Source organism: Hyaloscypha bicolor, assembly GCF_002865645.1.
Source record: "Hyaloscypha bicolor E unplaced genomic scaffold K444scaffold_16, whole genome shotgun sequence".
In the NCBI taxonomy this organism is placed as follows: Eukaryota; Fungi; Ascomycota; class Leotiomycetes; order Helotiales; family Hyaloscyphaceae; genus Hyaloscypha; species Hyaloscypha bicolor.
The window spans coordinates 1,913,252-1,934,331 of record NW_020194518.1 but is presented as its reverse complement, the minus strand read 5'-3'; the positions used below and the strand labels follow the sequence as shown (position 1 = coordinate 1,934,331).

At 37.7% G+C, this 21,080-nt stretch overlaps 6 protein-coding genes across 6 annotated transcripts; 2 read left to right on the top strand and 4 right to left on the bottom strand.

Annotated features, from left to right (window-relative positions):
- Positions 1 to 16: 16 nt before the first annotated feature.
- K444DRAFT_185075 (uncharacterized protein) lies at positions 17 to 749 on the bottom strand. The gene has a single exon (XM_024870870.1). It carries the CDS (start codon positions 656 to 658, stop codon positions 191 to 193), a length of 468 nt encoding a protein of 155 aa, XP_024742601.1. The 5' UTR covers positions 659 to 749; the 3' UTR covers positions 17 to 190.
- Positions 750 to 1,148: 399 nt separating this feature from the next.
- On the bottom strand, positions 1,149 to 2,175 carry K444DRAFT_659857 (uncharacterized protein; the record flags this gene model as incomplete). The annotated part of the gene is made up of 2 exons (XM_024886399.1): positions 1,149 to 1,882; positions 1,983 to 2,175. 2 exons carry the CDS (start codon positions 2,173 to 2,175, stop codon positions 1,149 to 1,151), a joined length of 927 nt encoding a protein of 308 aa, XP_024742600.1.
- A 1,715-nt stretch (positions 2,176 to 3,890) lies between these two features.
- On the bottom strand, positions 3,891 to 4,438 carry K444DRAFT_185069 (uncharacterized protein). Its single transcript, XM_024870869.1, has 2 exons — positions 4,388 to 4,438; positions 3,891 to 4,332 (listed from the first exon to the last, which is right to left on the bottom strand). Exon 2 carries the CDS (start codon positions 4,212 to 4,214, stop codon positions 3,963 to 3,965), a length of 252 nt encoding a protein of 83 aa, XP_024742599.1. The 5' UTR covers positions 4,215 to 4,332; positions 4,388 to 4,438; the 3' UTR covers positions 3,891 to 3,962.
- Positions 4,439 to 5,254: 816 nt separating this feature from the next.
- K444DRAFT_625241 (uncharacterized protein) lies at positions 5,255 to 5,959 on the top strand (the record flags this gene model as incomplete). The annotated part of the gene is made up of 1 exon (XM_024882498.1): positions 5,255 to 5,959. The coding sequence occupies one exon, from the start codon at positions 5,255 to 5,257 to the stop codon at positions 5,957 to 5,959; it is 705 nt and encodes a 234-aa protein (XP_024742598.1).
- A 1,888-nt stretch (positions 5,960 to 7,847) lies between these two features.
- On the top strand, positions 7,848 to 9,852 carry K444DRAFT_185038 (uncharacterized protein). Its single transcript, XM_024870868.1, has 7 exons — positions 7,848 to 8,204; positions 8,259 to 8,284; positions 8,332 to 8,368; positions 8,420 to 8,490; positions 8,539 to 8,561; positions 8,615 to 8,878; positions 8,926 to 9,852. Exons 1-7 carry the CDS (start codon positions 8,054 to 8,056, stop codon positions 9,467 to 9,469), a joined length of 1,116 nt encoding a protein of 371 aa, XP_024742597.1. The 5' UTR covers positions 7,848 to 8,053; the 3' UTR covers positions 9,470 to 9,852.
- A 606-nt stretch (positions 9,853 to 10,458) lies between these two features.
- On the bottom strand, positions 10,459 to 11,752 carry K444DRAFT_185037 (uncharacterized protein). Its single transcript, XM_024870867.1, has 3 exons — positions 11,509 to 11,752; positions 11,061 to 11,367; positions 10,459 to 10,923 (listed from the first exon to the last, which is right to left on the bottom strand). Exons 1-3 carry the CDS (start codon positions 11,565 to 11,567, stop codon positions 10,693 to 10,695), a joined length of 597 nt encoding a protein of 198 aa, XP_024742596.1. The 5' UTR covers positions 11,568 to 11,752; the 3' UTR covers positions 10,459 to 10,692.
- Between the last annotated feature and the right edge of the window lie 9,328 nt (positions 11,753 to 21,080).

Here is a 21,080-nt window from a genome sequence, read left to right as displayed (position 1 = left end):
AGTGAAGAGAACTCACGTTATTGCTCCAGGAAGGAAGGTTGGCCGGGGTTTTGGGTCGCGGAAAACGATTCGACACAAGTCGTCCTATATATAGACGCCGTCATGACAGTGGAACATGGTCGATTCTGAGGACAATCTTGGTAGGAGAGCCTCTCCCTGACCGGCCCAGAGTGTGTTGGTATTACGAGGTTCATAATGGGACCCACGGCTTCAACGTTATTAAAATCGAGGACTTGAATTTGCGGTACGCCATGTGAGTCTTGTTCAAAGCGAGGCAACTTGCGCTGGCGGTCGAGGTCATTGCTTCCCGGTCGTACTGGATAACAAGTTGACTTTTCCAGGGAACTACCATCTCAGCTCCCACTCCAGTAACATTCCCTACTTGCAATGGTGATTTCCCATCACAATGCTTGAAGTTTGCTGGGGGTAGGTTGAACCACGAAAGAAGTGTGACAGGGGTGGATTGGGACGTAACCGAAGGCAATATGCTGTGAATTGATATATAAAACTGCTTCCCAGGATGTAAAATGGTCGTTCGGTAATTCTCAACGACATTGAATTTCGCTGCTGAGGGGGGTCGGGTCCTCGGTTTGCAATGGTTTGCCTTGCTCGCAATCCCAGCTGACCTGGCCGGCCACGAGCGCGCCACGGAACACATCGTCACGGGCCGGGCGGATACAATGATCTATTGCCATGTCGGTCTCTACAAACGACAGGTTGGTGTGGTCGTGGTGTTGCTGAGGTGGTGCTATTAGTTGGTGAAGACGGAAAATTAGAGGTGCAGTTCGAGTACAGAGGGGGCGTGGTCACACGTGACCTCGATCCAAGGATATCAATAAAACTGAACAATCGCAATATTCTGTTGATTGGTCAGATAGGTTATTGTCACAGCGTTGTAGTGTTGGAATTTATAACGTGATACGAGGCCCCTCAGACTTTTTATAAACGAAGCAAATAGCATCACCCAACTTTCAGTCAATTTAAGACATCCGAGAGAAAATTTTACTAATTAAACAACTACGAGATAACCAAGACTATCTATGTGGCCCAAAACAAGGCAATTTGATTGTAAAAGCACGTATCATCTGGTAGAGGAACCAGATCTCCTCCAACCCAGCGCAAGGAAAATATATTCATCCAATATTCCTTCAAGCCCAAAACATCCCAACGAACACAAAACCCACGGCAACAAACGAGCTCCAAATCAAGCCATTCCCTGTAGCTCCCGAGACAATTATTATGGGAATATTACCTGGAGTCGTTCCATTGCTAGGTACTACACCTCCGTTGCCAGGTGTAGGTATAGCCGTTGGCATCATGGTGCTTCCCTTCGGAGTAGGAGAAGGTGGATTCCCATGCAAAGTGACTGTAGTAACTGGAACCATTCTAGTGGAAACACTATAAGGACAGTTGGTGACCAGGGGTGCACAGCTGCTGATGGTAATCCATTCTGTTGAGTATATCACGATAGCAACGGGTCTAGAAACCATTGACATGCTTGTGTTACGCGCTGGACAATGAGTAATCGTAGGAGCACAGCTTGTGATTGTGAGAAACTGAGTTTCGTAGATTGTTGAAGTGCTGTGGTCGTTGGAAGAGGCGGAAGCGGAAGATGTTCCCGGGTAGGGAGTGGAGGTGGTTACCATTGGTGTTCCAGTGCTCGATGTAGGAGTGGCAGAGCCTGTATTGGACGTCAAGGCTACCGAGTTAGCTGATGAGGAAGACGGAAGTTCTGCTCTTCCGACGAGAGGAATCGGACTTCCAGTGAAGGCGTAGAGGTTGAGCACAAGAGCGTTTCCGCATTGATACGAGGAACCGCCGCTACAGGGGGAAGTGCATTCCATAGGATAGGCAAGCTGGCCACCACAATAAGAAGGCCAGCCTGGAGGGTTGCAAGGCGCGATATTAAGTGAGTTCGCGCAATAACAGGTAGTGCCTGATAGAGTTAGGCGGGTCCAGTTACACGGAAGGCGCATACTCACTATGCTCCAAGCCAAAGTACTTATATCCAGCGCAAAATGATCCACATTCGCCTGGCGTTAAGGCATTCGATGTGAAACTGCTCGTTGGAAGAAGTCGATTTGGAGCAACATTGTCGAGAATGCAACCAAGACTCGTCCACCCAACCACGTCAGCAACGACCGGTGCTACACGTACAGCAAGTGAATTTGCCATTACGATAGATCTATATGTAATTCCCAATTAGCAAGTGCAAAGTGAGGAAGTGTTACCTGAACATTGCTTACTCTCAGGATGATTAATAAAATTTGATAGTTTCAAGAAAAAAGGTTCTGCGGAAAGGACTGACTGTGAAGAACTTGATTTGCTTAAGAAGACAGAGCTTAAGAAGACAGAGGAGGTTGATATATAGCACATTCTCTAATATTTTCCCACGCGCCTGAGACTTCTGGACCCGCGAAGTATGATCGGCTGGGAGAAAACATTTGCGCACGGACGATATCAGAACAAAGGAATGTGAACTCATCCTAGTCATTGGACATCGATTAAACGGTGACATAAAAACGACGGCTAGGGGTTAATTTCTATTGGAGAAAAAGAACGAAACTCTGTGAATCTTTGAAATTGAAAAGGGGTCACAATTCCACATCGGAATGCAGCTTCAAAATCGCCTCAGTGAGCTTGCTGGAAGGCTAGAACATTTCAAAGAGATGGCTGTATTTGCATCCCCGCCACCCCGCCACTCTGGTCTCAGTTTCGTTGAGAAAAAGCAAGTTTTGGATCGACTGAACTTGCCGCGTCAGCGAATGTTGGGCGCGAGGAAGTGAGCTGAGATGAGGTCAAATGTCGAAGGATTCAGCCCGAATCGGCCTGATGCCCAGTAGTCCTCTTCAACTTCTCCACAAACCTCAACATCAACATTTGGACCTACTCCCCATGTAGTCATTCCCAAACTGCCTGACCTACCCTAGGAGACTGTCTCCGAAATCGTTGAGTACTGCTTTGACCCGAAACCAGATTTCACGGGAAGAAGTAGTACGTGCCACATCGCGTAGCTCTCTTCTCAATTCTACCACGCAGCGCGCCGCGCTGTTTTTCCAAATGAGATCCGCTTCATGCTTTGCCGTGTGGATTGGTACTAGCCTGGAGGTGAAGCGTTCATCCGCGCCGTGAACGAGAACCCTGTATTTGTGTCGAAGACCCGATCGACATAACTTGCAATCAACCTTGCAGGCAATCCAAGTATTGGTGAAGTAGCTACCGACACCAACAAAATCCTCTCAAAGCTTTCCACGAGACACTACAAATTGTAGCTTATGAAGTTATGAGAACAGGAAACCATTTTGGCCACAATTTCGCGGCCTCAAGCCCGCTCTGACGCAGGTCTCGATCAATGATACAGCGCTCAGGCTAGAAAACATTGTCGGGAATATGTTTCTTTCGCACACCAAGTGCCTCACAATTATTCGTATCAAAAAAGGCACCGAAGTCATTCGTCTGCTAAGAAAATTTGGAATCAGAGCTTCTCCCTTCGGTAATCTTCACTTTGACCATGCTTCTCGGTTTCATTTTCAGCATCAAGTGTTGGATGTGCTGCTGAGGTGGCCGAAGTTTCCGAAATTGAAATTTACGGACATCCTACTGCCAACTTCGTACAGGCGTTCCGTCGGCGAAGGACTGCTTCGAGGATCTCCAGTGGGTCAACATGGACGATACTGGGAGGAATATCCTGTTGAAGCCACGAAATTCTGCCGAATGAAGATGCTCAAGAAGCTTTGTTGTCCTATTGATTGTTTTGCCTCTCATAGCAGATTTGGTATTGAGGGTGGGACATGTGCAAACCATTACCACACAGCCTAGAAATCCTTCAGGTCCGTAGATTTCAGATGAGACGCATAAACCTTTGAGCTAACTTCATCTCCGCCAGGAGTGGCGTCGCATTGTATGACAAATCCTAGGTTCTCTTCTACCAGTATATGGGGAAGCAAGATCGGTGTCACGACTCACGATCGTGATGATAATGATGATGATGAAGTCCACTTGCGGAAGCTGCCCCGTATGCCTCGGAAATTAGCTGATATGCTGTGGGTACTGGAGTTTGTCGAAAGCAAGATGAAGCACACTCCGCATTTCAAAGAGATCGTACTACTGGAGTCTATAATGTGGTACGATAACGACGAACAGTTCCCTAACGTCAGATTCGTGGAAATACCAGATGCGATAAGACTAACCTTGGAGGCTGCTGGCATTGGCATCGTTTTATATATTAAAGAGCGAATTGTATTCTATTTCCATGAATAGTCAAGCTCTCGAACCTTCGAAACAGACGTGCGTTGATATGGTCCAGCAGGTGATGAGTGTCAGGTTGGAGTACTGTTCAATCCAATTAGCAAATGACCGCATCTATAGTATATACTTTTCAACCCACTTCTCGCCTGCTTCCTCTCAGCTCTTGGCGATTGCAAGGAGGTGTTGAACCCTTGATATACGAAGGCGCGCGGCTTTAAAAACCGTCCATTTCGCTAGGCGAGAGTTTTGAAAATCGCTCACTCGCGTTCAAAAAATCGTAACAAAACTCCCTAGAACTTTAGAACAACAAAGCCGTAGAAAAAGATACTTTGGCTTCTTATCTATCACTTAAAGCTTAATTCAAAGCATTCGGACTTCGTGGTGCTCCAATGCGCAATTTTCAGAACCTAGAGATTTTGGTGATCCTTGCCTTAGCGAAAAATGGACGGATTTTAATGCCGTGCGCCTTCGTATGTGGAAGGGAAGATTGCATGTTTGCCCACCGCACTTAATTTTGCCGACGTGAGCAGTCTTTTACAATACCCCCAATCCAATTTGAGATCTCCAAGTGTCGTCCTATCAGATCTGTCGTTCGATTTACGAAGAAAAATAGATCGTTTGCTGGCAACCCCGAAGCGTTTCATGCAGAAGTCGGCGCTCGTCACGTGCTTTGCACTGCCTCATTCCGGTACCGATTTGGCCTTTGTGCAGGAATTTCCTCGTTTGTGCGGGCCCTTCGTGCTAAAACAAGGCTGAGCTGAAGCAGGGTTTCGCCGTCTCCGAGGGAAGGCTTGCAAGCCAATCATTATTATGAGACAACCCCTCCAATGACGCCGTTCAGCAGATCGGGCTGTGCCACAACCTGGCAGCCATCAGATATAAGCGGTCTCTCAACCTCACCACGCTGACACGTTTCATCCCCTATCATTGTCGTATCGCAACAACATCTCCAGACATCTGTTCATCTTCAATTCGGTTTCCATTGTTGAAAGTACCGGTATTCACGATGGCGACGCTTTTATTCGGGCTGGCGAGGGGGATATCCAAGACTGTCCACGATTCACACAACCGAGACAACCACACCTCGAACACCCCGCGACAAACCACGATTATGACCCTACCACCCTCCCAGTCCAACCCTGAGTACGCTGCACCAGCACATGTACCTCGAGACGAACCACCTCCGCCGTACACAGAAGTTGCACCTCCAGAGGCCCGGATTCCTCAACCACAAACCCAAGCCCCTTCGCGAATGCCAACTCAAAGACGAACACAACCGCAATCGCAAGGGCCTTCGCAACCTCAACCAATAATCGGAACCCCAAACCAAGCGCAAACCCCAACACGAAATCCAAGTCAATCGCAACCACGACCAGAGCAACCGAAACGGGCTCCAAGTCAATCACAACCCCCAACTCGAACCCAATCACAATCACAGCCCCAACGATCTGCCTCTACGATCCGCCACCGTGCAATTATTCCCTCCTATCAACAACCCCCTTCTCAAGAACCAGCAGGCTACGTAGTCGTCGACGCAGTACCCGGCCTTGACGTCTGCGATTGCGTTTACAAAGATGGTTTCGGACTGGCTCCGAAGTGTCGAAGATGTGAAAGGCAAGCGAGGAGGGGCCACCAGGGTACCGGGGGAAGGAGAAGGAGGAGGCAGCGAGATGGGCCTACATATGCGATTGTTGATGAGATGAGGAGGTGATTGAGTTTTAAATTGATGGTTGTAAGATGTCTTGTTTGGATATTAGCGTTGGATGGCCGGGGTGTTAGAGGTATATACCAGGGCCGTTATTTCTTTCGACTTCTGTTTTCTACTTTTAAGTTCGAAAAAGCATCTTTATACAAATGACAAAGCTGTTTCTTTCTTCCCCTTCCTACGTCCAGTACAGAGTCCCTCTCCACCGACTCCCAACCCCACAATTTAAGGAGTCTTCATCCCCTCTAGAGGGACCACCAACCAATTTTCCGAGCGTCCCATCATCATCGCTCTCAGGATCTGAAGAGCCGTAGCCCTCTTTCGGCCTGCATACAAGATGCTTATGTTTCCCCGTCATTATCGGTATCCCAGACACACTAGACAGGTGGGAGAAGTTCGCGGACTTGCAAGGCGTCCTGCAAATATATTAATTTCCATAGGAAGAGAACAATAGAGATGAGTAGAGGACTCAGAGGGCCGGTTGGGAGAGGTCCAGCGTGGATGGCCATCAAGAGGAGGGAGAGGGCCAGGGGAAGGAGTGTGGTCTTCATTTTGATGTTTGGTTGATTTTGACGATGGTAAAGGGAAGCTCCTGGGAAAACTGGTGGTTTGTTTTGTAGTCTGAAGTCAGTGCTTCAGGACGGCTTACCCTTCAGCAAACCTACTCATATTTGTATCTTTCCTTAGAACTGCATCACCACACCCATCACCAAATATCGGCAGGCAGATTCCCCGAGATGGTTCAACTGAGCCGCCCACTTCACTCTCGGGATCGCGGAGAAGATCGGGAGGCGTGAATCCCGACATCGACAATCTCATCGAGTCCGAGTGAGCAGCCAGCGGAGCCACATCTTGGCAGGTCAAATAGGACGACTTCAGCCAAAGAGGCGAATGCCGTCTCTATTCTCTTTATACCTCGCGAAAGGCAAGCCCAGCCTCAAGTGGCGCTGCTGGCATTCCGGTTAAAGGGTGGCCTGAATGCAAAGGCGCCATTGCCGTCTATGCGAAAGTAGAAGCAATCTGGGGATAGCGACCGAACTCCGGGCGGTGGCTTCCCACTGTGGGTTCCGATAGGCTCGATAACCGATCGATAGACAATTGCGCTAATTAGTCGATTACTAATCATCGTAATCGATAATTATGGAGAATAATTATCAGAGCCCACACAGTTCAGACCTCCTCCAATCGAGCAGTGGCAAAGTATCGAGAACCACTAGCACCCAGTCTCCCTATTCGCTATTGAAACCGTGGAGTCATAGTTTGTAGCAGAAGGTGGTGAGATTGGGAAGCAGCATACTTTTCCAGGCCTGAAGTTTCGGTTTACCTTACGATGACTTTAGGCACGTTTTAATCTAAGTCACACATTGTGTCAGCTCACTTTTTCCGAGGCCTGTAATCCAGCATCTTCTCCGAGTGGTGGGGTCCAATGATGGCGGATAAATGCATTGAACTCGGGGCGCAGCCCCCCCCCCCCCCCCCGAACAGCAGTGTCTTGTCGATCGTTGCGAGATGATCCCGGAAGGCCCCCAACCGCGGATCCTCGCTCAATTTTGATATCAGCGATTCCTTTCAACTGCGAAGTTCTTCTGTGCTTCTACAGAGCGGAGGCAAGATGACTGACAGACTCTCAATATTGCGCGTCTAGTTCTTTCACGACGGTAGGATCACAATTGCGATCATTTGCTAACGCGAAACACATCAACACTTTCCCGATTAGTTTTGATAGCCCCAAATTACCCAACGTATGAAAGGCTTTTCCGAGAAGTTAGGTTGATCTCCTTCGGTACCACACTTGAAGATCTAAGGTCAGGTATGATATTAATATGATTACCTTGCTGCAAGGGAGAGGATTCCCCTCGATCCCGGTATGGCCATTCAATAAAATACCCCATTAGGGGACACCAGGGCAGAGGGCCTTGAATTGAGAAATCGATCATGCGATCGCCTTGGCCTCGCCCTCTGCCACCCTTCTGGAAAACTTAAACGTCCTACTTTAGATTGGGGACCTGCCCGTTGTTCGTTATCGTCTTTCGCATATATTAGTTCCTTTTGAAAAGTTTGGGGGTTCCCACTCGATGGGTGTCGGTCTACGTAGCAGAAATGGGGTGGACGTTCAATGTTGCCAATCCTGATGCTGCCACGAATGCGCCCGCCATTGCGGTTGTGGGAATTGTTTTTACCGTCCTTTCTACCCTAGTTGTGTCATTACGACTCTACGTTCGAAGTTCGATAGTCAAGAAAATCAGTATCGGTAGGTGTTCCCAACTGGGGATAGCATTGTTGCTTTATCTAATTGGGATATCAGATGACTGGATTATCGTTGTTACTTGGGTATGTGTTGTATATGAAGCTTTTGATATCTCTGACGTCGAGAATAGTTTCTGTTATTCATTTTTGTAGCAATCAAACTCGCTCGTCAGTCTCCACTCGTCACCGACCACATGATACAGTCTAACATATGTTTAGAAACAAGATGGGGACTGGGTCTTCAGAATGTGGAGGATATGCCTCCTCAAAATCTCTATTATTTTGGACTGGTCAGTAACCCTTCCTCGCTTCGTGCTAGCCCTTCTAACATATAGTAGCTCGCATATGCTTCGTCGCTATTGTATTCACCACCTGGAATACCAACTCATAATCCTTCTAACCAGCCTCCTGTAGTTACGTCTGTGCTATCCTCGGATTTAAACTCAGCATCCTCTTCACTTTCTTCCGCATGGCTACCGATCGCCTCCACCGATTTTCCATTGTCGGCCTCGCGGTAGCCTGCTCCATGTTCCACTTCTGCTTTTTTGTAGTCCAACTGCGTCTCTGCAACCCCGTCGCCAAGCAATGGGACCCCGCCATCACAGACGGCACTTGCATTCCCACCATGCCCCTCTACACCGCAATGGCAGTAATAACAATAATATTCGAAGTCTTAATGTCCGTTCCACCCCTCCTCCAAAGACAATCCACTAACAAACCAACAGACTCCTCACCCCACTCCCCATCCTCCTCTACTCGGTCTTCACCCCTCGGAAGAACCTTCTCATCGGCGCAATCTACATCCTCTCCATCTTCGTTTGCTTCATCCAAATTATTCGGCTGCTCTTCATCACCAACCAGTCCTCAGCAATCGACACCTCTCCCCTCCTCAACTGGTCCGTGGTTGAGGTTTCCCTCGGAATAATCGCCTCCAGTCTCCTCTCTCTCGCTCCACTCTTTGAGTCTTTCCTCGCCTCAGAAATCGACACCTTCAAACTCTCCCTCAAGATCGACCACGCCAAGATGGCCGTCAAGCGCGTCAGGAAAGAGTCTCCGACTTGGCAAAAGATAACCCTGCTCCTCGGATATGGCAAGTTGAAAGGACAGAAAGGAGAGAATAGGAGTGGTTCAAGGTTGGAGAGTCGGCCAAATAGCAGGAGGAAATGGGAGGGCCGCGGAGGAGGGGAGGGGAGCGCAGGCGGTCTCAATTTCGAGATGGGGATTGTTAAGACGACAGAGGTGATTATTAGTCGTGAAGGGAGCACATGAAAAAAGCCGAAGAGCTTGAGGCTTGGAAGAAAGAGGTGTAGGATATGGATAATTAATGAGATGTTTATCATGCAATTTTTCTTGAGTTGGAAATAGGGTTTCTTGGCGTGTTTCGGGGCTCTTTAACGAAGGGCTAGGATTTATGAGGAGTGGGAGGATAGTTCACTTTCTCGGGCGTGTTTTGAGATACCAATTCACTTTCTTTCTTTTGAATTTTCTCTTACTCCTGTGCCTCGAGCACAGAAGTTGGTTGTCACTGCGGAGCCAGCAAGGTTCCTGAGTCTTCATCCCTGGGTGAGTCATCCCCCGGTAGGTTTACCAATGAATTACGTACGCTCAATTCCAAACGCCGCACCTACACGGGTTGAGTGACCAAAAAAAATCTATTTATGGATGTTTTAATCAATTTGTTTTGAATCAACTGCCGTTTTGGGCGATATATTTGCTGCGACGAACGCTGAACCGCTGCGGAGAGGGCGATCCTGGCTCCCCAAGCTATCAAGGGAACAACTTGTTGGCCTTTTTAAATACCGAAGATTTTTTTTTGGAAAACAGGGTGCATTGGTCGGGGCCTGGGCTCAGCATTGATAGCATCCCCTCTTGCAGTCTTCCTATATCTACGTTTTATAAGCTGGACCGACTTCCGAGTATCTGCGTCCACTTTCATTGCACAGATGGGTATTTTACTTAAAGTAGCTTTGTGGGGCGGTGGGTGGGCTTAGCTGCAAATGTAATTGGGGCCTGGCCGTGTATGCATTTGAAACTATGGAACCTTGGGAGAAGTCTCTTGGGTTTGCCTTTACTAATCATGGAACTTTCCACATACCTGATATCTGAATGCAACCAAAACCTCTGAAACAATGAATAAAATAGTTGTGGAACATGTGCTGAAAATTCACAGCATAGCAAACCAAAGGTGAACCGCTTTCCACAAAATTACTCACTGTCACTGTCGAAAGGAGGTCGCTTGCCGAAGCGACGGCTTAACTCCGGCACATCAGATTAAATAGGGGCTTGCCCTTTTTACTCGACAGCAAAATTTCTGCCGAAAAGTAATGACAAGAGGACACCATTGACATCAATCTCCGTCTGGTGTTGTTAACCAGTGATAAAGAATCTCTAAGACTTTTATCTCACCCACGGCATCAAAGGAGAAGACAAATGCATTCTGCAGCACCAAAACAATCTCCATTCTCTGGTATTGTCTCAACCAATCCCACCCCTCAGTTCCCGCCCGGAAAGACGTTGCCCAACGCCCGAAAGCCAAAAAATTGCAGCAGACGAAGGTCCGCTCCCTCTCCCCCGTCGTCCTCCTCTCCCCCCATCTCCATTCCTTGCATCTCATTGTCCCTGCCCTCATCCTCCTCCTCCTCCTCCTCCTCCTCCTCCTCCTCAACTGGTATCACCGCCGAGTTTGGTCGGGAAGATGGGAGGGGTGTGCGTGGGCCGGGCTGCTGCTTTCATCTGTCAGCCGCATGCTCCTTCCGCAGAAGTTAGGGGCGAAAGAAACAGAGGATACAATTGTCTCATTATGGGAAGAAAAAATATGTTGGATATCTGAGACGAAAGAGACAAAGGGGGGGGGACTCACTGCTGGCTGCCTAAGGGGGAGATGCTGTTGTTGATTAACTACCACAGGACCTGGGGCAGCTGGAGGCAGAGCCGGTCCAACCAGGGCACTGTGACGGCCAATCAACGTGAACATTTCTCCCTTGATGTGGCTCCATGCGCTTTGGAATGAATGGAGGTTTGAGTATGGGCGATTGATGGTGGTGGCATATTGGGAGTGTAAATCTGGAATATCTGCGCAGAACGACCGCGCGGACGGACGACGAAGGGGGTTGCTGAACCGGTGTAGCCTGGGAGAGAGAGATTGATTGCCTCGACGGCGTTCATGACTGTTTGCTATTTATTAGCTATTTGTCCGATAGAGCGGTAGAGCGTTTTGAGATAGGGGCGACGAGATCAAAGCGACGCGTGTCCCAAGACATCAGACGACAACTTCTCGATCATCTGAAATCAAACAGAAAGATACGAACAAGATGACGACTGCCCTCAAGACTCCCGACGATACCCAGATAACAATTCCACCTGTCATCTGAAATAGGGAGCAAGGAGAAAAGATCGCACTTACAAGTCAACTTGGACGTATATCGGCCCCGAGCAGATGCGGAGAGGTTAGTGAGCGCGGCGCTTGCAGGCCAGTTGCCAGGACCAATGGGAGCGACGAGCGAGATAGTAGCGGACATCTTGATAGTGGTAGAGACAAGGGCAGTTGTTTGGATAGTTGTGTGTAGTAGATGTGTAATGGCTGTTTCTTGACCGGAATCTCGACACCTCCCAACCCTCTGGCCCACGTGACCCCGCGCCGCCTTTGCTCAAGCGGCTCAGGCCTGGCTCAACTCCGGCTCAAGTTTGCTCAGGTCTGCTAACCCATCTCACCAGAAATCGTCAACTTTTAACGAGGAGCCCGAAAAGGCCCCCTTTCCCAATCCGGGGGTCCCAAATCTGTTCCCACTATACGCTCATTCCCAGACAGTTATCCTGGTCTGCCTGTCTTTATACGTAGGACCTTTTTCTGTGTTTTACTTCAGGTTATTTTATGTCGTCCTCTGTATTTTGCCTAGAACTATGTATTCTATAAATGGCTGTTTCCCTCTTACCTTTATATCTTTTCTCCTCTATCTTCTTACTCATATTCTTATCTATCTTCTTATATATCTCCTTACCCATCTTCCAATACATCTCCTTACCTATCCCCTTACCTATCTCCTTATATATATCCTTATATATATCCTTACTTATATTCTTTCCCTCTTCTTTTCTCTCTCCTCTCTCATTTCTCCAGGAAGACCTTCTTTTCTCGTCTCTATTTCAGATATCTATATCCGTATATATATAGTTCTATAAGCCATAAGTACTAAATAGGTAAAAGAATATTAGAAAGAACTAAATTCAGATAAGTAAATAGAGGCAGCCCTGAGAAATAGGCTCTCTAAAAACAGGTCTGGAATTAATAATAATCCCGTTTATAGAAAACTAAATAAAAAGACTAGCTAACTATAATATAATATAATATAGGATTTTTGGGAAGTATATATTACTAATATTATAAGATTAAGTCTAGAATAGTAAATACTAATATATCTTAGATCTAAAAGAAAATATCTAGAATTAGACTTATATAATATAAAAGATATAAAATATATTATTAAAGCTATTAGATATTTAATTCCCGGTAAACTAGATAAAGAAATAGAAAGAGTAATTATTAAAATAGTATAGAATAAGATACGAAAACTTATATTAATATAATAATAAAAAACAAATATTACTATTTCTTTAGAAATCTATAATTTAATAGCTCTTATAAATATATTTATAGGCAAGTCTATTTTAAATTATTAATATATAATATATTTACTAATAAATAAAAAAGCATATTAAAAATATATTAAAATATATAATTCTTTTATTAATAGAAGAAAAGATATTTATATTTCTAATAATAAAGAATTATATTAATATAAAAGAGTTCTTATAATAATATAATTACTATAATTATATTTATAAAAAATATTATATAAATTTAAGTATTCTATTAAAAATATATTATTATATTTTTATAAAGTTATAGAAAATATATAAGATAATATTTAAGGTAAGATATTAAATCTAGAATAGAAATAAAACCCCGATTTTCGTATTAATAACTATTACTAATAATAAAACCTTATTTATATAATTATATAGAAAGATAGAAAGCTAGAGATTAAAATAAGTTTTAAAAAAGAATTTACTAAAGAAATATAAAATATTTCAAAAAAGTAAATCCAAAAGTATTTATTTTAAAGCTTAGATAAATTACTAATAGCTTATTTATAGACCAAAATATCTATTATATAAGAAATTAAAGCCTATATCTTCTTTTTTTACTAATAGTTTCTTATTTCTATTTATTATTATTATTTTAGTTAATATATTTAGGGACTATAGTACTATTAAGAATATTCTTATTACTAGACTATTATTAGATAGAAAATACTAGATTATAGATTAAATAAATAAGATATTAGATAATCTAGTCTTTCTAAAGATATTTATAAATAGACTAGTTAAAAAGACTAAAAACGAGATTATATAAGGCTATTAGTATTTAGACTAAATAAAAAGGGCTAGTTTTATAAGAGAAATAAAGTTTTATACTATTTATTATAAAGTATTTATTAAGATAAATAATAAAAAGTACTTATTTTAAATAAGTTTATAATATAATAGGCTAATTAGTAATAAATAATAGCTATTTACTAAAACAAGTTATAAAGTTTATTATATATAGAAACTTAAAAACTTTTATTAGTTACTATTTAAATAATATAAGTAATATAGATAATATAATAGTCTTTTTTATCCTGAAACTATAATAGAATCTTACTAAAAACTTCTATTCTATATTTATAAAAAGAAACCCGGATTTCTAGTACTTATTTCTAGGAAAATACTTAGATAAGCTAAGGTAATACCGGAACTTTACTAATTTTAGTAAATAAATTAATAATCTTTTTATTTAAATTATAGCTACTATTATAGAAAAGAAATACTAAAAGCTTAAAGCTTAATAATACTATATTTATAATTAGTATTAAAAGCTTATTAATAAAGAATTAGTAAACTATTATAGAATATAATAATAAATATATATTATCTAATATAAAATAAATAACTAGGGCAAATAATACTATAATTACTTTAATTATATTATCTATTATATAGTTTTTAAATATAATTGCCTTATTTATACTTTACTAATTATTACCCTATTATAGAATTCAGAAAATATCTCTATTTTCTAAGATCTTATTATATTTTATATAAATAATTCCCGTATTATATATTAGGAAATATTATAGTCTATAGGAAATTACTATCTAGTATTAATTTATAGCTAAGAGATTAAAGAATAAGAATAGTTTCCTCTTATTAGTATTATTTCTATTAATAGAATATATTAGTATTATTATAAAAGAGAAATAGAAATATATATACTAGTATTTTAAAAACTATTATAAGAAGTAATCTGGTTTTATTAAATTTTATTTTTGGTATAATAGATAAATAACTAGTAAAATAGGTTAGAAAGCCTATTATTAAGATTATATTAGTAATTTTAATATATTTTTCTAGTATAAACTAGTTTCTTTCTATTATATTATTACTTATACCGGATATTATAGCAGATATTTAAGGAAAAAATAGCTATTAGTAATTATATAAATAAGATAGTTTTATAATTAGATAAGCTAGTAAAAATATATTTCTAATTATATTTTAGAATATATTAAGAGCTTAGATAGTAAGAACTTTATTTTATACTTATATTTACTATATATTATAGTACTTTATTCGGAATTAGACTTATAAAACTATTTTGGAAATATATATAATATTTATAAGCCAGATATATAAAAGAAATACTAATATTAGTAAGAAGAAAGTAATAATAAATAAGTCGAAATATCGGGTATTATTAAGAAGAAATAGCCTCGATTTTAAGGAAAGCTAGAAGATAAAAACTATAAAATACCAGATAACTAAAAATCTATTTTTAAAGATTATTCTAAAGATTTTCTTAGCTACTTATTTATAAATATGTCGGTAGTAAATTTTGATTTATATCTAGTAAATAATATTAAGATAATAGTAATATCTAGTAATTTCTTATTATATTATAGTATTTTAGTTAGTAGTATCTGGAATAATTATAATAACTATTATAGTATAAATACTTCGCTTTTATTCCTATTAAATAATATTCTTAAAGCAGTTTCTTAGACTAGAAAGAATTACTATTCTTTTTAGATAACTTTATTAGAAGCTATTACTATTAACCTCTTTAATAATTCTGAACTTTAGAACTTTAATATAATTATAGATACTATTTCTTATTCTATTAAGTTTTAAGAGAACTAGATATTATCTAGCTCTAATACTTTTCTATTATATCTATCTAGTATTTTAATAAAGTTAGTTAATCCGGAGCTTTAAGATATTCTTTCTTCTTTTATATTAAGTTTACTAGTAATTACTAACTTAGTTAAGGATATTTATAGAAATATACTAATAATTATATTAGGGTATATAGAAAGCTCGGTAATATAGCCGCTTTATAATAGCTAGCTAGTTATAATTAATACCAAGAAAGGAATATAGGAGGCTAAAATATTACTTGCTAAGTAAAAACGAGATAAAATAACTTAGTACTTTATAAAGTAGAAAGGATTTCCGTATAAGAATAATATATAAAAGAAATAGAAGAATATAAGCCCGGAGCTTATTAAAGAGTTTGAGGCGACCTATTAAAGGAACTATTCGGGTATATAACTACTTAAGAAGCGAGTACTATATAAAAGAATTAAATACCTTATTAGGTAAAAGGGTTATCCGGAGAGCGAGAATTCTTGGGAGAAAGAAGCTACTATAGGCCGTAAACGAATTATGAAGTTTGAGGCGAGCTAAAGAAGGAAACTATTTATATTATATAATATTATTCTTAGCTAGTAACTTGGCTTGTAATCTTATCCCTGTATTTATTTATTAAAAGTATATTGTGGATATCCGTTATAGGGCGAGTATGACAAAGGCACTAAATATGTGGTTGGCCCGGAATAATATAGAGCCGCTCCCGTAATCTAGAAAGTTCTGGAAGAGCTCTACTTTTAGGCGAGAATGTCCGCCTCCCGAGATCTGTAAATCATATTATAACTTTTTTATGAAATTATGAATCTAGAATTCAAATAAACACGCCTTGGACTTGAGCAATATCTGCCAATCTTCATAGGATTAGGCTTTGATTAGTATTTGTTCTGCGACATATTATCGCTCGTAAGAAACCACAACTAATGCGAAGCCTGAATAGCAGCGATTACTTTGCCCCTGATAAATCAGGCGAGGGAGCTATATCGGGTCCCTATAGTTATTCAGAGGCTGTGCTGTAATCTCCCGTCGGACAGTGTGCCTTCGCTTTTCTAAATTTGTGTATTAACACTCGCTATATAGAGGGAGCCAGAAAGGGATCCCCATAAAAATAGATAGTCCAAAGAGGGACCCGTAGAGCAATACTTTATTAATTCAAGCTATATAAATAATTAAGGCAAGTTTAATTATGAACATACCCAACTATTAAAAAAAATGGCTTTGCCTCGACCAAGTAACCTAAATCATACCAGATAGAGAACGGAATGCCGTGAAAAGCTTTCGGAGCATATTAGTAAGATCTACGCCCTTATAGATAACGGAATTTGCTTAATACTATAGTGCCTGTCGCTTAGTTCTCGTGTTTTAAGCGAAAACACGTAAAAGCGCGTTTACGTATCACTCTCCCTCTTCTCTTCTATATATAATTATGCCACCAATACGTACTCCCTTAGCTAAACGCAATGGCAATAGGCACCGGGGCCCTGAACTCTCTAAATTCGAAAGAGGCCATATAATTAGTATATATAATACTAGCAAAAAAGTCATCGAGATATACCGGTTCTACTATTACCTATTATTAACCGTATAATCTACGATTTAATCGGCCCCCTTATATAAAGACGGGCACTCTTTACCTCGATCTGGAAAGCCTAAATTATAGACTCCTGCCCAGGAACGCCATATACTGCGTTATATATATCGTTTTCCAAAAGACATATATATGGAGGTTATAAAGGCATATAAGGTAGGGTTTAAGAAAAGTACGGTAAAGAAGATACTCAAGCTCTATAATATTAAGAATTAGAAGTATAAACGAAGGCCTTATTTAACGGCAAAGAATACCGCGAAGCGGCTTGCTTAGTGCCTTAAATATTAAGGTAAAAGACCTGAGAAGTAGGGAATAATAATGTGAAGTAACGAGTATAGTATGGAGAGGAGGCGAGATAAAAGAAATAAGTAGTGCTTTCGAACGTTAATATAAAAATAGTAATCACAAATAGTTCAAACTTATAATACGAGCAAGAATATGAAGATTATGGTCTGGGGAGCCTTTTGGGATAATAGGAGAAGTAATCTTTATATTATGGATCGGGATTTTGAGTCAGCGAAGTATGGGTACTCTATAGAGTTATATTTGGAGGTTTTGGAGGCAGAAATTAGTCTGATCTTCTTTATATTAGACCCTGGATATTGTGGTACGGCAGGCCGTACTCGTCGAAAATCATATTATTTTGGCGGTTTTGAGGTTTAGATCACATAATAAAGGCTGCGGCCTTTTATATATAACTTGCGGAAATCATATAAGAAAGCTAGTTTTTCTATAAACTTAGAGAATAATCCTTTATAAGTATTTAATTAATTAAGCTTTTATATACTATATACTATTTATACTTTACTATTTATACTTTTAATTTATTATTTTACTATTAAGTTATATTTTATACTCTAGTATACTTTATATAGGTTTTTATCTTATTATAGTTTCTCTCCTATATATTTTATAATAAGTAATATAGGGAGAATAGAAACTTTATAGTTAAGGTAATACTCTTATAAAGTTCTAAGAAATATCTATAAGGCAGATTATTAGCTTAGTAAATTAGGAGAGAAAAGGGCTATTATAATACCTTAAGCCTAAAGCTAAAATATTAAGGATATATAAGTATTAATTTTAGTATCTTATATTAATTTCTAATATATCTAGTAACTTGAATATAAATTAGCTATAAGATATAATTACTAGTATAGTATATAGAAATAGTAGAAATAGAGGCTAATTATAAAAGGAAAAGAAATAGAGGAAATAAAATAAGAAATATTATACTAAGATAGTATAAATTAGATCTTAGTTAGAATTAGATTTTAGTATTTAGAAATAAAGTTATATTATTAATTTATATATTATTTTTAGTTATAGTAAAAGCCGAAATTAAAGTAGCTTTAATTTTAGTAATAAGGCTTATTTCTAAGTCTAAAAAAGATATTTAAAAAAGAAAATATTCTTAAATTTAAGTAAAATAATAAACTAGAATTAGAAATAAGAATTAAAAAGAAATCAGAAATAAGAAATTATATAAATAAACTAGAGAAGCTTCTAGAGAAAGAAATAGATACTAAGTAAAAAAAGAAAAGAGAATTCAGAAAAGTTAGAAAAATTAGTAAAATTATTTTTATTATTTTTATTATTATTTTTAATAATATTAATAAATATATCTAGTTTAGTGAAATTAAGAGAAAATACTATAGGTATTAAGTTAAAAAAATAGGAAAGAAAATATAAGTAATAGAAATAAGACTAGAAAAGCTATTACCTTATTATTACTAATATTAAAACTCGAACCTTAATTATATCTATTATTATTAACTAGTTTTTTTTCTAATTCCGGTTCCTAAACTAAAAAATATACTTAAATAAGAAGTTAGTTCTTTAGGAACCTTATTAGTAAAAGTCTTAGGTATAGAAACTTTATAATTAATTATAAAAGAAATTATTAAAATTAATATAGCTAAGAATAAGTATATACTAGTACTAAGTTTAAACCTGCTATTTATAGGAGCTTCTAAAGTATTATAGTTTTAGGAAAGTAATATTTCTATATTCTTGAAATAGTATATAGATATATATAAAAACTATTATATTTCTAATAATACTAAAAGAAAAAGAATTATTTATTATATCTTTCTTATTTATAAGAACTAGATTAAGGCTATACTAGAGTACTATACTAATAATCCGAGAGATTACTAGAAAACCAAGTTCTTTAAGGCCTTACTAAAGGAATTCCGAAAATATAACTAGAAAATACTCAAAATTAGCTATAATTTTCTTAATTAGATTATTATATAAGCCCAGAATAAAGAAATCTTATCTAAGTCTTATATTAATATATTTAATAAAGTATTAAAGAAATTACTAAAGAGGAAAGAAATAAATAAAATTACTTAGTACTAAGAATTTATAAAGAAATTATTTATTCTAATAAAAGATTATATTCTTAAGAATATAAATTTCGAGCCTATAAATATTTCTATTTATAAATATAATAAGATATATAAGAAAGTAGTAATATCTTATTAATATAAAAAAAAGAAATATTATTTTAATATTACTAATAATTTAGATATATCTAGATTTAGATAAGAATACTTGAATATAATAGTCTATAATATAATTCCTAAACTAGAAAATAATTATTTCTTACTAGTTTCTCTTATTATATTTCCTAAAGCTATTATAAATATAAATAAGAAAAGAACCTAGCCTATAGCTAATTATATAAAACTTATTAAAAGTAGTAAATCTAAGAGAAATAATATTAACTAGCTAATAAGAAGTCTAGAAAAACTATTTATTATTACTATAATTTAAGAAAATTTATAGAAATAACTTAATATAGCTATTATTATAATTCGGGAAAATATTTATAGCCTGCTTATATAGCCTAGCTAACTATAGTAAGTATAATAGTATTAATAGCCTAGTAAGTATAATTCGAGTCTTTAGAAAGAATATACTAGAAGTTATAATAAAGGTTATAAAGAATACTATAGTAGCTATAGTAATTGAGCTAGAATAAGTAAAGAATTTAGATAATTATATTCTAGAGAAAGTTAGTTTCAAGTATAGTTAGAAAATATTACTTAAATTAATATAGCCTATAATATAAACCCAGAACCAAAAAAATAAATTTACTATAAGTATTATAGCAGAAATAAGAATAATAATATTAATCCCGAATATATCTATATTTTTTAGTTCTATTACTTACTAATAAAAGAACTTATAAACTATAGATATACTTACTAATTTAATAGAAAATAATATAAAGGGCTATTTAAACCTAGATAAGAAAGTATTTCTTTTTTCCTTACTAGTAAGTACTAGTAGTTTAACTAAATTATTTCCTAAATCCGAGGAAAAGAATTTAATTATAATTTAAATATTTAATCCAAAAATATCTAGAGATTAATAGGAAATACCTAGTTTACTAAGTAAGAAAAAGAAAAGGAAACTAGCTAACCGGGATCTATATATAAAAATAAGCAAATTATATCTAGGAAATCTAAATAGCTACTTTACCTTAAAGGAAATTATATTAGAATTACTAATACTTTAGGTTCTGGAATTAATAAATAGTACTAAGATTTAGTTATAAATAGTATTTTTATTAATACTATAACGGGTTTCTTATTAAGGAAAAAGGGAAAAGAGATAGAAATAGCTAAAGAGGTTTTCTAAAAACAAGCTAGAGTAGAAAAGAAGCTATCTTATATAAGAGGCCAGAAGAATATTACTTTAAAAAATAATAGATAAGGAAATAGCCTAGCTAAGAATATAGATATTAATACTTCCGGAAATAAATAAGATAAATTAGGAATCTAATATATTCTTAAATATAATAAGTATAGAATTCCTAAAATTAATAATATTTTAATAAGATTACTAAAGAAAGTAATTATTCTATTTCCGAAAACTTAGAAGGAAATAAGAATACTTATTAATGCCTTAAAAATACTAGATCTAGCTATTATATTTTAGAACTAATAAATTAAGAATAATACTTTTTATCTTATTATTTTATAAATAGGAAATACTATTATATTAAATATAATTAAATATACTAGGAGATCTGTA

Bases quoted from the DNA above. Each gene is read 5' to 3' on its own strand.
- K444DRAFT_185075 (XM_024870870.1), bottom strand. From the start codon at position 658: ATGTGTTCCGTGGCGCGCTCGTGGCCGGCCAGGTCAGCTGGGATTGCG.
- K444DRAFT_185069 (XM_024870869.1), bottom strand. From the start codon at position 4,214: ATGCCAATGCCAGCAGCCTCCAAGGTTAGTCTTATCGCATCTGGTATT.
- K444DRAFT_185038 (XM_024870868.1), top strand. From the start codon at position 8,054: ATGGGGTGGACGTTCAATGTTGCCAATCCTGATGCTGCCACGAATGCG. The intron at 8,562-8,614 runs GTATTCACCACC...AGCCTCCTGTAG, and splicing joins GCATATGCTTCGTCGCTATT to TTACGTCTGTGCTATCCTCG. The intron at 8,879-8,925 runs GTCCGTTCCACC...ACAAACCAACAG, and splicing joins ATAATATTCGAAGTCTTAAT to ACTCCTCACCCCACTCCCCA.
- K444DRAFT_185037 (XM_024870867.1), bottom strand. From the start codon at position 11,567: ATGACAGGTGGAATTGTTATCTGGGTATCGTCGGGAGTCTTGAGGGCA. The intron at 11,368-11,508 runs GTTCGTATCTTT...AATAGCAAACAG, and splicing joins TTGAGGGCAGTCGTCATCTT to TCATGAACGCCGTCGAGGCA. The intron at 10,924-11,060 runs GTGAGTCCCCCC...AGATGAAAGCAG, and splicing joins TCCCCCTTAGGCAGCCAGCA to CAGCCCGGCCCACGCACACC.